Below are 14,615 nucleotides of genomic sequence, written 5' to 3'. Positions count from 1 at the left end.
TCTGAAGGTTCACATAGAGGTGAGCACACACCATATACACAGACAATTGCACACGCAAACACAAAATTGAAGAAACAAAAAGAATTCTCCCTGATTTAGCTCAGTGACCTCGAGCTTGCCTAGCATGCTTACCCAAGAAGCCTCAAGTTCAACCTATAGCATCACAACAGCCACTTGTTAATTATAAGGCATTCTTTTGTCCTTGTTGTGAGACAAAGTCTCACTGGGTAGCCTGGCTGGCCAAGAATTTACAAATGTGCCTGCTTCTGCCTCCCAAATCTGCATGGATTAAAGACCTATTTGGCCAAGCCTGGTTTATCCATTCACTGTAACATATGAACATGCATTCACAGTCTACAGTTAACGGAACGTTGTTGTATTAGAACAGTTTCATCAACCATTATATATACTTGTACGGTATGAGGAGCTAATTCACAAGTTGCTTGTGAATATTCCTAAATTTACATTTATTAAGCACCCCCCCCCCATTCAACAGTGCAGCACATTTCAGAGATTTCATCATATTTACTATTGCTTCTTTTGGCTGAGTGTGGTGGAGCACATCTCTAATTTCAGCGCATGGGAGGCAGATGCATGTAAATCTCCATCTCTAGGCCAGCTTGGTCTACAAAATGAGTTCCAGGACAGCCAGGACTATGTAGAGGGACTCTATCTCAAAAAAAAAAAAAACAAAAACAAAAACAAAAAAAAACAAAAAAGAAACAAAAAAAAAAAAAACAAAATCCAAACGAACGTTTTTCTACATCCATGAAAAACTCGAAGGCACTATGCATTGGGCAGACACTCTTCATTTATTTTCAATCTATAACTGTGTTTTTATGAAAAACACTTTGCAAACTGAGGAGAGTTCCCCTCCTTTCTACGCCTGGGGACATTCCACAATGGGCTTAGCTTACCATTGCCTAAATCTTACAGTAACAGTGACAAGTGCCAAAGGGTGTGTGCGTGCGCATGCGTCTTTGATGAGTATGCTTGCCATGCTATGGCTTGTGTCCAGAAGAGGTCAGACAATCTCAGCTGCCTCACTTTCTGCCTTGCTTTTGCATATGTCAGGTCAACTGATGTTTGAGTTCCAGGCAGTCTTTCTGTCTTCAAGCACTAGGAGTGACAGGATTATAGACTTGTGCCATGGCCTGGCTTTCACATGGGTTCTGGGAGGAGGGCTGTTGGACCCACTTCCTCACATTTGCACAGCAAGCACTTTAGCCATCGCCTTAGCTCCCCCAAAAGATCTTTTACAGTGGTTTCACATATAAAAGTTTGTTTTACGGAAACTGGGTTGTTAATCTTAAGTGCCATTCCTCTGTTACCCACTCAACTAGGGAAGATGGTTGTATTTGAAAGTTATAAAAATAGCATTCACCTTACAGAACTTGGAAAATGCAAAAATGTTTTGTAAAAATCATCTATAATCCAAACTGTACCCTCTGAGAACACAACCAACATTATATATATATATATATATATATATATATATATATATATATATATATATATATATATATATAGTTTCAGATGCATACACACATCAAAATCATACCATGTATATAATTTTATTTTTCTTATATTAATATTAGAGATCATTAATTAGTGATTAATGACTATACTATTATAAGTTCTGTGAAAATACTAGGAAAATCTTGAGGGGGGAGGATCTGGCTGTTTGGTCAATTGGTAGTTTGGGAGCAGTAGATTGAGCTGAGAGCCTCATACCCTACGTGGGCTATGTCCCCAATCTGACATTGGTTTTATGGGTGCATCACATGTCCCAACATGAATCTGATGTAATTTATTCATTGCTCTTCCTACATTTGAAATTTCTGCTTTGCTGTAGAGATCTATATGATAAACACCTAACACCTGGTGAATTGACTCCTGGCCACCACCTGTATCTCATGGCTTTGGTTTAAATTCTTTTTTGTTTGTTTGTTTGTTGGTTGGTTGGTTTTTGTTTGTTTGGTGTGTGTGTGTGTGTGTTTGTGTGTGTGTTTGTGTGTGTGTGTGTGTATGTGTGTGTGTGTGTGTGTGTGTGTGTGTGTGTGTGTGTGTGTGTGACAAGGTTTCTCTGTGTAGCCTTGGCTGTCCTGGAACTCACTCTGTAGACCGGGCTAGCCTTGAACTCACAGAAATTCCCGTGCCTCTGCCTCCGGAGCGCTGGGATAAAGGTGTGCGCCACCGCCACCCAGCTGGTTTAAATTCTTACCCTCTGATTCGAAACTGGGTAATAGAAAACGATCCAGGTAAGAACTAGATATTGTGTCATATCTTTTGAGCCCTACTGTCTCTGACTCTGATTGTCCCTCAAGCCAGTCCAACCATATTGATACCAACTCAATGGTAGATTCCTGGAACTGAACCCACTATCCAGGAACCCTCAGACAGCTACGGAAGCCAGAAAGCTAGCCATAGACATTTGAATAAAAACATTTCCACCTGTCTGGTGTATAACCTCAGCTAGAAGGAACTCACAGCAAGTTGCGTCGCCTCATCCTGACAGTGTCTTCCTACCGAAAGTAACTCCCTTTCTGGATTAGTAACTGTAGGAATTAATTGATTTGCCAGAGCCTGCTTAGTTGTATTTGGACTCCACTCATTGTCTTGTAGCTAGGTGTGACAGTGTCTTTACTTTAATAACGGTCTTCCAAGTGTTTGGAATGGCAGTATTCTAGAAGATACCTAATGTAGAATGACTACGGCTCGCTCTGATTTCTACATAAAGCAGGAAAGAGAGCCTGGGGGTGTAGCTCAGTTAGTAGAGTGCTAGCCCACCACACACCAAATAAACAAGGGTTTCTGGTACAGACCTACACTGAGGAGGTAGAGGCAGGAAGGCCAGGAGTTCAAGGCCATCCTTAGCTACATAGCAAGATTGAGGCTGGACTGAGTTACATAAGATACTATTTCAAATAAAAGAAGGCACACAAATACAACCAGATAACATTAAACCAAGAAAGCTGCCGATTTCTCCTCTCACTGGAGTATATATATATCCAAAACTGTAGTATAACTAAACAAAATCAAACCATGTGTGGTGATGCATACCTTTAACTCCACCACTCAGCAGGCAGAAGCAGATGGATCTGTGACTTGAAGGCCTGCCTGGTCTATATATCAAGTTCCAAGCAGCCAGGAGAGGGGGGGTGGGGGGGGGGAAGACAGAGCATCCAGGCTATTTCCACCTCCATTTCTGGCTGGATGCCTTAGCCTTCATAACACCTTCAGCATTGTTGACTGGATGAAGGGCTTCATGCTGCTTTACGGCAGTGAATCAAGTTGGCTATGGTAGGAGAATTAATAAAGTAACAGCTGCAAGATGCAAAAACAGCATCAGGAACCTTTCTTTTTTGTGTGTGTGTTTTGGGTTTTTTTTTTGGTTTTATGAGACAAGGTTTCTCTGTGTAGCCCTGGCTGTCCTGGACTCACTTTATAGACCAGGCTGGCCTTGAACTCACAGTGATCTGCCTGTCTCTGCTGGGATTAAAGGCATGTGTCACTACACCCAGCTAGGAACCTTTCAGCATCATATCTTTCCCTCTGTCTTAGTTACTTTGCTTCTGGAACATTCCTTGCTTAGAGAATGACCTCTACCCCAAAATGAACAACAAAATCGCCCAAATGCAAACAGTTGTGACTTTCATGACCCTGGAAGCAGCCTGCCAACTCTTAAAGTGACTTTTATTCTCTTGATGCAATTGTCATCTCAGAGGCTTACTTCCTCCATCTGCTAGCCTAGGCCTAGCCCTGGAAGCTTCTAGAGTCTTTGCAATCTCATCTAGGCCTAGAATGTTTTCAGCCTTTGAGATTTACTGTTAAGCTCACCCTTTATAGTTCTGAACTCCGGTTAACTGGTTCAACTTGGCTGGTCTGGCTCAAACTCCTCTCCAAGCTGACTGACTCAAACTGGCTTCTGACTGAATTGCTCTGCTTGGCAGAATACTAACTTTGGCTATATGTTTTAATCGTCTGCCTCCTTCTCACTCTCTGGCTCGTTCTGTCTTCACCTGTGTCCAGCTTGTTCTCTCTACAACCTGCCTCTGTAAAACTGTCCTGGGAAAACTGCCTCCTCCCCTTTTCCCCTTTCAACTCACCAACTCAACCAAAGTGCAAGACAGAACCGACTAGAACTCCGAGATCTCCATACCTCTGTCTCCTGAGTGCTGGGATTAAAGGCAGGTTACCACCATGCCTGGACCTAAGCTTTTCTTTAACCTGAAACTTGCTCTATACCAGGCTGGCCTTGAACTCAAGAGATCTGCTCGCCTCTGTCTTCTGGGGTAAGGTGTGTCTGAATTCTAGCTGGATCACACAGACCTAGAAGGTCTTTGTAAAATCCCTCTGCAGTGAAGGTGCTGAGTCAGGATTCAGTAGGATGTTTCAATGCTTCATTATTATGCTGTGTTTTCCTGTCCTTGTCCATATCCCTCCCAGGAAAGATGTTGACCTCTGCCCCATCCGTGCCCATGGCTCTCTGTGAAGGCTTGCTTAACAATGCCCAAAGGTGTCCACTTCCTGTTCTTGTAGGCTCACCTAGCTCTTTGACATCACCGAGTTCAGTTTTTCAGCCAGCCCATTGTCTTGCATTATTAATATACAATTAAGTACATTACAGCTATTGTGGGCGAATAAAGAGCTGCAGGGGCACTGAAGTGGAAGGGTTCATTTCAGTCAGGAGGAGAGAGGTAATTGTTTTCAAGCACAAGGGCTGGTACGGGTTTCCGTGGAGTGGTGCTGAAGAGCGATACTCGATGATGATGCAAAGCTCTCGAGTCCAGTCAATGAAGATTTGTTACACAGATGAACTCCAAACTGGGTTAACAGCAATGCGAATGTTATCTCCAATAAAGGTGGGGAAACGACACAGCTTGTGGGCTGTGTAGCAGGTTGAATTTGTCAGGGCACTGGTGGACAAGCCATGCCGACTGGTTCAGACAGGCTTCTTTCTGAGGTCAAGGGAGAGTTTATGGACTGTTAGCAAGGTAAGGACTGTACACTTTTTTGTTTTGTTGTTTTGAGACAGGGTCTCATGTATACCTAGCTGGCCTCCAATGGAGGATAATCTTGAACTTTTGCGTCATCAGTGTCAGGACCCCAGGTTTGCAAAGGCACGCATGTGGTTTTCTCTCCTGCTGGTCTTGAGTCGTTATAGAACAACCCTTGTACATAATAGCCCCTAAAGTGACATTTGCATCAGATTATACTCGTTAACACAAACAACTTCAACCAGAGGAACTGTAGGTCAAGCCCATGACTTCCCAGCACTAACTTAAGTTGGTTTTGTTACTATCCTCACCTCCTTAGCCATTAACAGGGTGTTGGTTGGTACCAGAAGCAAGGTATAATTTTGGAGGATCGTATGACAAGTTAGAACGACCAAAAGGATTTGGGGAGGGGGTGTTAGCTTCAGAGTTAGAAAGCTAAATGAAGAAGAGTAAAGAAAGGCACCACAGGATCTGCCACTTCCCTTTGTTCCCACTATCTATCTGTCTACCTATCTGTCTATCTATCTGTCTATCTATCTATCTATCTATCTATCTATCTATCTATCTATCATACTTTGTCTTCCTGAAAGGCCTAAGCAGGATTTTAGCCTCACTTGATGTGACAAATGCCAGCATAAGAAGGGCTAAATTTCTTTTCTTTTTGGTTTTTTCTAGACAGGGTTTCTCTATGTAGCCCTGGCTTGTCCTGGACTCACTTTGTAGCCCAGGCTGCCTTCAAACTCAGATTGGCCTGCCTCTGCCTCCCTGAGTGCTGGGATTACAGGCACTAAATTTCAACGAGGGGTGGGTGGTGGTGGTGAAAAGGGAAAACATTTTAAAGTTAGAAGGTGAATGTCCTGAATAAGAGAAGGAAGAGCTTGTCTGTAAAGCGGTGATTGGATTCCAAGCCAACGGTGCAGTTTGGGGCCTGGCTATCCCAGCCAAAGCAAGGGCGTTCAGGGAGGAATCCCAAGGTAGGCTGGGAATGACAGTCTTGTGTTTGAGTAGCATGGGAAGGCCCAACAAAAATCCAAAAGGCATAAGGTTAGAAGTCCAAGGCAGGGTCTCTCTAGCTGACAGTTGACAAAGAGGAGCCAAGGTCCTTTCCCTAGATGCTGGGGAAGCCCGGTATCGGTGAGGCACTCGTGGTCTCACGAACTCTCCTGACCCTTGTCATGAGAAGCAGAGGCTCCGTGGACGTTCCTGTCTGCCCTTGCCCCAGGCATCTAGGGGCTCCATGCAAGGAGCTCCCTTGCTCTGTACCCTTTCCTTGCTCCTCCCAGGGAGCGAGAAAAGGATGCTCGCTCGAGTGTCCATATTCTCCAGCAGTTCCTGCAGAGGGTTGGTCGCGGCCTCCGGAGGAGGAGGTTTCAGGGTGGCAGGGGAACTCGCCTGGGGCCCTTGGCAGATCGCAGAGAACAACCTAACGGTCCGGCATCCGCATCCGCACCCGCCCCGCCTGTCGGCGCCACTGCCCCGCCCGCCTCTGCGTCATGACGCCAGCGCTCAACGCGGAAGCCGCCGGCCGCCTGGACCAGCCGCGGGCACTGCGCGGAGCCGCGGCGGGCGGGAGCCGGGCGGGGGCGCGAGGCGAGCGCAGCTGCAGCCTAGGCGGCCGAGCGCGCGGAGCGGGCGGAGCGAGCGTCCAGGACCGAGCGCGGGCGGAGCGGGGCTGGAGCAGGCGCGCAGCGGCGGCTGCCCCGGGGGATGCGGCTGCCAGCCCCGGCCGGCGTGTAGGGAGGGCGGGTCCCCGGCCTCGGCTGCACAGCGGTGGAGGGGACCTAGACTGAAGCCATGGCGACCCCCAGCAACCTGGCGTCCTCCGTCCTAGCGAGCAAGACCAAGACCAAGAAGAAGCACTTCGTGGCTCAGAAAGTGAAGCTGTTCCGGGCTAGCGACCCGCTGCTCAGCGTGCTTATGTGGGGGGTCAACCACTCGGTAAGGCTTCTCTGCGGCGCGCTCCTCTTGCTCCTTGGGTTCAGCCTCCCGGCTCTGCTCCTCCTGCTGCAGCGGTGGCAGGGCGGGGACCTCTGGCCGGCCGGCTTGGCGGGTCCCGGGCCCTCCGGTTGCTCGCCTCTCGGGGTGCCTCTAGCCCCACGTCGTGCGTTCGCCCCCCTGGGTTCCTCTGGCGCCGCTTGCGCCCCTTTTGGAACCCAGGGAGGGTGCGGGATGAGAAGCATTCTCTGTGCTTCTAAGCCTCCCCGCGCCTGTGCTGCCCCGCAACTGTCCTCCCGCCGGTCGGTGCCCGCTGCCTGGGAAGTGGGAAGTTTGTGCGGGGACCGACTCCACCTCAGCTGTCAGCCCCGGCGAGGGACTGATCTGGGCCCAGTCCGAGCGGTCACTCCTTTTCTCTGGGACGGATGGGCCCGTGTGCCCTGGGCCCTTGGACAGGTGTACCTGCGCCTGTCAGGGAGCGTCCGCAGCGTCCCGCGGAAGGACTAGAGTGAACCAGAACATTTTTGGGCGGCAGCTTGAGAGCTTTAGCTCTCTTTTTTCCTTTAAAGGCAGCATTATTGGACTCAAGGAGAATTTTCTTTCTTTCTTTTTTTCTTTTTCTTATTGGCAAAGGAAAAAAGCAGCGTAAATATGGCCCTGATGCCGAAGGTCTTCTCTTCATCCGTTCCCGCACCGCCCAGCTGCTTTGCCCTCTCCAGACCTCCTGGCAGGGAGTCTTTCTCCCCCTCCCCCCCTCCTTGGGGAGCTTAGGCAGAAGTCGCCGACTGCGGAAGGGCGGCTAGCGTGGTGACAGCCGGAGGGGGTCCCGGCGGGCGCGGGTTCGAGGTGGTCTAGAGTTAATTACATCCATTTGGGAGGTTGTTAAAAGGGTGGCGGGGAGCACGTTGGTGAATTAGCCTACCGCACAGCCAGGGATGGAAGAAGGCGCGCGGCTGCGGACTCTGCGGACTGCGGTGTGAGGGGCTGAAATAGCCTCCCGCTGATCTATCTGACAGCGAGAAAACTCCTGCAGCTTTAATCTACTTAGATGGGATCAGGAAACATGATAGGCCCTGTTGGCTGAGCCATGAAAGTTTCAATGAGCTTGTGAATTTTGACCGTGACCTTACCCACTGCAGTCAGCCAGCTTCGGAGGCAGAGCGTGAGCCTGCTGCCCTGCTTTTGATTTCAGCGGATGCCCCGGTGTCCTTTTCAGTGTAGTGGAAGTGACAGAAAGCCACGGAGTTGTTTAAAATGGCTCTGTATCTTTTTGTTTGCTTATTTGTTTGTTTGTACTTTTTCCCCCTAAGCGGAGTTGGGGAAAAGTAAAACAAGATGACTGTATTTGCCTGGCATGGTTTAACAAGTTGAGAAATGGTTACTTTGTATTAGTTTACCACTTAATCTACCGAAGTTCACTTTGAATTTACTGACATTTTTAGCTATTAGGAATGTCAGCTGTTCAAAGCACACAACAATGTACCAAGCACCCCACCTCAAATTTTATTACAGAAAGGGAAGTGACAGCTTTCCACTGTAATACGCCTATAATTTATTTATGTGTGATTTTGTAAAGTTCTTTTTGTTTATGTTGCTATTTACACTCCTTAATTGCTGCAACAGGGCACTATAAATATAAGTAGGGTGTCGTCTGTGGGCCCATGTTTATGGCCCCCTTTTTATCTCCTTTTGGAGTTCTCCGTCAGGAGTTCTGTATGTATGTGTCCAGGTTTAATATAGTAAAGTAGTGCCAATAATATGCTGCTGGGGGCGGGGGGGGGGGCCGCGGAGGAGGGTGGCTGTTTGAGAATTAGTCTGAATTTCAGTCCACTGTAGAAAAAGTTGTCATTGGGCCTGCTGCACTGTAACACTTGGGTTGCTACTTGTGTTTATTTTTGAGTTGCTACATTTGTTTCCCAGGTGTTGTACCTGGAAAGTAACGAATGAATGGTGTCAGGACCACGACCGGTTAGTGTTACTTTCTGTTGCCTTCCAGAACAGTTACTAATTAATTCTAAGTATATAGACTGCCAGAATAGTGTTTCATGTAAGCATGTTAATTAATTCAACACCTACCAGCACACACAGAGCCTGCCACAGTGGGGAGGGTTGCTAAAATGCCTCCTGTCAGGATCCATGTGTCTTTATTTTGAGGAATGTGGGTTCACATAAGAAAGTTATGTTTCTTCATTTTCTAACAATGTATTTAAAAAGTAATAATTAACTCCCCCCCATACACACTCTTGGAAGACATGTATTTCTGGTTTGTTTTATTTTAGGAAATCATTATTGGTGCCATAAAGATGTTTTGTCATTTTTTTGTGCACCAAAGTTTATAGTATAGTGTTAGTAAACCCACATTCTCAATAAGGGACATGCATATGAATGGGGACATTTGAGAAAGCACAGCAGAGAGGCAGATAATTCAAGGCAGAGGCTTTCTCCTGCAAAGCTAATGTTAGCTGGGTTAACAGGGACAATTTTACCATGGGTATAGCAAATTTTTGCTTTTAAAATTCCACCAGACTTTTTATTGGTGGACTTTTTATTTAAAACAAGCATAAATTTGGAGCGCTGAAGGGATACCATACGCTTTAATCTCAGGAGCATGTTATAGTAGAATTGGGCCTCCTCCTTGTGCCTTAGCAAAACACCCACTGAGTCTGTGTTTGAGTTCTTTAACTGTGACTGTTCACCTTGACATAGTAACCAGCTTCGGGGGTGAGTGTTTGTACTGGGAAATGGGGTTGTTGGACTATAGGAGTTGCAAATTTTTGTTTTTGTTTTTGTTTTTGTTTTAATTAACTGTTCACTGTTTAATGGTTGAATAACATCATATCAGGACTCGCAGAATATGCAGCAGCAGTCTTGGACTTTTCAAAGAATAGACTGGAGGAGGAGGAAATCTGTGGTGATTTTAGGACACTGAAGGGAGCTTGCCAGATTGATTAGAGCTGAGCTTCACTGCCATCTATTAAGTCAAAGTCTATTTGATTGAAATGTAGAAACTTGCAATTAAGGTGAAAACTTTCAAGTCCATTGTAGTGGTAATGAAAATCTTGATTTGGCCAATGCTCACTGTGGAGAATAAGCTTGCCATTGTGTGCTTAATTTGATATGTTACTGCTTTCTAACTTAAAATCTCCATCAGTGAGTGGATCTGTGCCAATTTTTATTTTAAGCATTTAAAGCAGAGAATATAATTGAATACATAAAGGAAAAGATGACTTAAGATGGCAGTTTTATCTTGTTACGTTAGAAATTAAACTAAAAATGATCAGGCAGTTAGCTTCTTAAAGTGGTATTTTAATACTGTGGGGAGTATGTTGAATGCTATGAGCCAAAACTTGTTTTAAATAGATATTGTGAAAGATTTTTATACACTGTGAAATGTGAGCTATTTGGAAATTAGTATTTCAAACTCTGTTTAGATATATGAAGGAAGGCAGTGCTATCTATATAAATGTATGCAAAACAAATACTGTTTTTAGAAATAGCACTGTATTGATGTTAAAGCATTGTGGCTTAAAGCCATAGGAACACAAGTAGGTTACAGGAAAACTCTTACGTATTACGAGAATCTCAGAGATAGTCACAGTAGCAGGAAGAGCGGGAGCCAGAGCGTGGTAAGAACCAGGTACTTTAGTACAGTCTGATATTCCAATCTAATCTGGTTTCATTTACCTTTCCTTGTTCATGGCTGGCTAAGAAACTCCACAGGACTGGGAACCGATGACTGCCTAATTCATCCTGTCATTTCGGCTCTCCAAAAGGATGTTCTGTCTCCAGTTCAGGCCCCCAAATACCAGCAAAGATCTTGGCTTGTCTGGATCCAATCAATTGTAGTTTCCCCTTAGACTAAGTAGTTCTAAAGTGTGTCAGGTTAAGACTCCCCCCCTAGAGAGAGTTCCCAAGAGTGGGGTGGGCAGTGTGAGGCCGACTTCTACCTTAGGAATAGAGCTGCTGTTGATCTTGATGCCTGTGCTCAGGCTAGCTTTACAACAACATGCTTTGTCGTGTCTGGATTAGTGAACATGTAGTTTTCCATGTGGAACATCTGTAACGGGCATGCTACCCTCAGCAAGGTGGGGGCTGAAGATAGGTAAGACTGTGCTGTAGCTGGGTTCCATGGGTTTATATTAGGATATAGACAGAAGAAGGGGAGGTGGCTAGATTTAAGAACGATGGTGGATTGCTATGGAATGATAAAGACTGAAAATTAAAAAAAAACTAACATAATGAGGCAGTTAAAATATAAAGAGGCTAGATATTAGATGAGCCTCACTGAGTGGAACCCAATTAGCCACGCATTCCAGAGCTAGTCACACACTAATTTTTGTTTGTTTCTTTGTCTTTGTTTTTGTTTGTTTGTTTGTTTTGAGTTTCGAGGCAGGGTTTCTCTGTGTAGCCTTGACTGTCCTAGACTCTCTTTGTAGACCAGGCTGGCCTTGAACTCACAGAGATCCACCTGCCTCTGCCTCCCTGAGTGCTGAGACCACAGGTGTACTCCATTCTGCCTGGCTACACTTTTTTTTTTTTCTTTTCAGAAGAAAGAACCAGCCACACATGGCGTTTACTATTCAGGCAGCAGTGTAGTGTTTCTGTCAAAGATCTGATGATGATGATGATTATTTCCTTCTCCAATAATCAGACAGAATGCTGTCCCAAGGCGGGATGATCTGCTATGCCTTTAGAAAGACCCCAACAAGAATTGTAATGAACCAACAAAACCTACGTTGATAGAGCATTCGGTCATCCTGAGTAGTTCATTCTGCCAGCGTGCACTTGAAATACATAAATGGACATTGACAGGAGTGGGTGCAGTTTGGCAGGGTGGTTTATGGTCAGGCTGGTTATGTTCACATCCTATGCTTCATAGCGTATGGGTCTCTGAGCAGCAGGTTTACCCACTTGAGCCTTAGTGTATGCAGTCCTAACACGCAGATAATGGCGACTGCCTCAAGGAGCTGTTGTGTGGGTTAAACGGACATAATAAGGATTCAGTCAATGATTCTTAAAAACGACCAAATTTGGATGCAGTTCAGTTGGTACCATTAATAAGCACCAGATCAATAGTTTTCCCACATTTATTGTGCATATAAATCGCAAGGATTGCTTGGGGACTTTTCAGACACGGATGCAGCAGGTTCGGTAAGGATGAAGTCTGAGGGTGTCCTCCTCTAGTATGACTTCAGGTGATAATGGTTTGAGTTTCTGGGTGGCACATTGGGGAGCAAGGTGGCAGAAGGAATGACAGCTTTAACCAAATATTTGCAATTTGTCCCCCAGCTCTGTGCACAGTGGCTCTCAACCATCCTACCTCTGCGACCTTTCAATACAGTTAGTTCCTCATCTTGTGGCCACCGCCCCCCCCCAACCCCCATTGGAGAATTATTTTGTTGCTACCTCATGACTGTAATTTTGTTACTGTTATGAGTTGTGATGCAAATATCTGCGATGTGGCGCCTGTGAAAGGGTCTCGACCCACAGATTGAGAAGCACTTCCTTAACATGGTGTCCCTGTAATAGAGATAGAAAAGCTAGGAGAGGGAATAGTAAAGTGGAAAGAGTTTAAAGTTTATGAATATTGGCTTGCTACTGACTGTGGAGAGTCTGGTATCACCTGTGGGATTAGAACTCTACAGCAGGAGCTGAGACTCCTCCACGCACAGTTGCTAATTGTTGTTGTAATGGTTTCACTAAGAATGGCCCCCATAGGGTTCCGTGGTTCATAGTTCACGGAACTGTTTGGGAAGGATTAGGAGGCATGCCTTTTTGGAGGAGGTGTCTGTCACTGGGGATGGGCTTTGAGTTCAAAAGCCCACATCAGACCCGGCATCTCAGTTTCCTCTCTGCTTCCTGCTTGTGGGTGTTGTGTCACAGTTCCCTCCTTGATTGAAGCATTCCATCCTGCAGAGAAGCCCTTTCAGCAGGAAGATTCACAACTCAAAATGGCTGTAGGAAGTCCCTAAAACTGACCAGATTCACCAGCCTCTGGGCTAGAGGAAACAGTAAAAGCTGACAGTTCCTCCCAGAAAAAAAAAAAAAAATCTAAGCTGCCAAGACCATCTCTGCCTGGAACAACCTGAGTTACCGGGAAGAGGTTTAGACCAACTGAGGCATCTGGAGAGGACACCCTCTAACCTGTTGAACTGCAGGCTGTGCAGTGTGTTCTAGGTTTCTTGATTTGTTAGCTGTCACCCATGTGGGTGTGGGCTCTGATGCTGCAGTTGTCTCTTGGTCACCTTAGCTCCTCTAAGTAACCTGTCACTCCTCTTCCTGCATGCGACCCCAGTGAAGTTGATTAGTTCACGAAGTTGGACTTTGGTGGTATCCATACTTTGGTCTGGCATGGGTTCTCAGTCTGGGGTGACTAGATGGGCATGCTTCGTCTCCCCAGAAAGCAGTGGATTAGGTGGAAGATCTCGGCTATTGCTGTAGCATTCACCATGCCTTCCTGCTGCCACGCTCTGTCAGGATGTTCATGATCATACCTTCCGACACTACAAGGAAGCCCCTGATTAAATACTTGTTTTTCTAAGTTCCTTTGGTTACGGTGTTTTCATAGCAATAGAGAAGTAACTAACATAGGCATCAAGGAATGGATTATTTACTATTCTCATTGTTGTGATAAAATATGGGACAAATGCAAATTAAGGGATTGCGTGCTTTGGCTCACAGTTTAAGGCAACAGTACAGCACAGTAGGGACTGCATGGTGGCAGGAACAGGAAGGAGACAGTCACATCAATCAGCTCACAATCAAGATGGAGGGAGAAATGGATGTTGGTGATCAGCAGCACACTTTCTCCATTTTGACAGTCTGGAACCCCAAGTGCTGTCTACATTCAGGGTAGATCCCTGCTCAGTTAACTCTTCCTGGAAACATCCTTGCAGACGCACCCCAAAGTGAATCGCAGCCTTGTCTTGTAGGCAGTGACGATGAACCACCAAAGGGTAGATTAGGTCTCAAAAGGGGAAGGTAGAATGGTGGGGCTTTGCCTTTGAGAGGACAGAGGAAGAAGAAAGAGGAAACAAACAAACTGAGTGAGGATGCTCCCAGGGCCGAGGGAGGGAGAGAGATAGTAAGGTTAACAGTCAAAGGTATGCATGAGTGAAATTGGTTTTCTTTTTGGAAGATTAGGAATGGGAGGTGAGAAATGCCAGCCAATTTAGTAGTATGCTTTCTTTTTCTTTCTTCTTTGCTTTTTTAGTTTTTTTTTTTCTGTTACTGATGTTAAGTTTTTTGAGACAAGGTTTCTCTGTGTTATCTTGGCAGTCATAGACTCTGATTGTAGACCACATTGGCCTTGAACTTGCAGAGATCTGCCTGCCTCTGCCTCCCAAGTGCTGGGATTATAGGCATTTCACCACCGCCCCTGGCTGTTTGATTTCTTTCTAAACTGTTTTTCCCTTGATTCATCCTAGTCAGCCTTATTTCCCTTTTTCCTAGACTATTGCTAACCCTTTAGGTAAGTTCTCACTCAGTATGTATTTCTATTACCATATTCCTTTCCATGGAGACCTATGCTAGTGCAATAAAAATCCCTATTCCATTCTCAAAATAATGCTCTTAAATGAGTCCTGTGGAGTTCATCTTCCCCTGAATTCTGTCCATAGACCATGGGGGATACAAGGAGCATAGTGAAGAACACTTACAAGGATAAGATGAGGCGGATAA

General features: G+C 45.7%; 1 protein-coding gene across 1 annotated transcript in view; it reads left to right on the top strand.

The window, feature by feature from the left end:
• The first annotated feature begins 6,641 nt into the window (after positions 1 to 6,641).
• PIP4K2A (phosphatidylinositol-5-phosphate 4-kinase type 2 alpha) overlaps positions 6,642 to 14,615 on the top strand; it is a 164,172-nt gene continuing 156,198 nt past the window's right edge. The window contains exon 1 of the mRNA XM_084782464.1: positions 6,642 to 6,938. Within this exon, the coding sequence (XP_084638590.1) occupies positions 6,795 to 6,938 (144 nt within the window). The 5' untranslated portion in view covers positions 6,642 to 6,794. The remainder of the gene's footprint in view (positions 6,939 to 14,615) is intronic.

The sequence above is a fragment of the Acomys minous genome, assembly GCF_964271855.1.
Source record: "Acomys minous genome assembly, chromosome: 5".
NCBI lineage: Eukaryota > Metazoa > Chordata > Mammalia > Rodentia > Muridae > Acomys > Acomys minous.
Note: the sequence above shows the minus strand (reverse complement) of the source record. Positions and strands in the feature narration are given on the sequence as shown.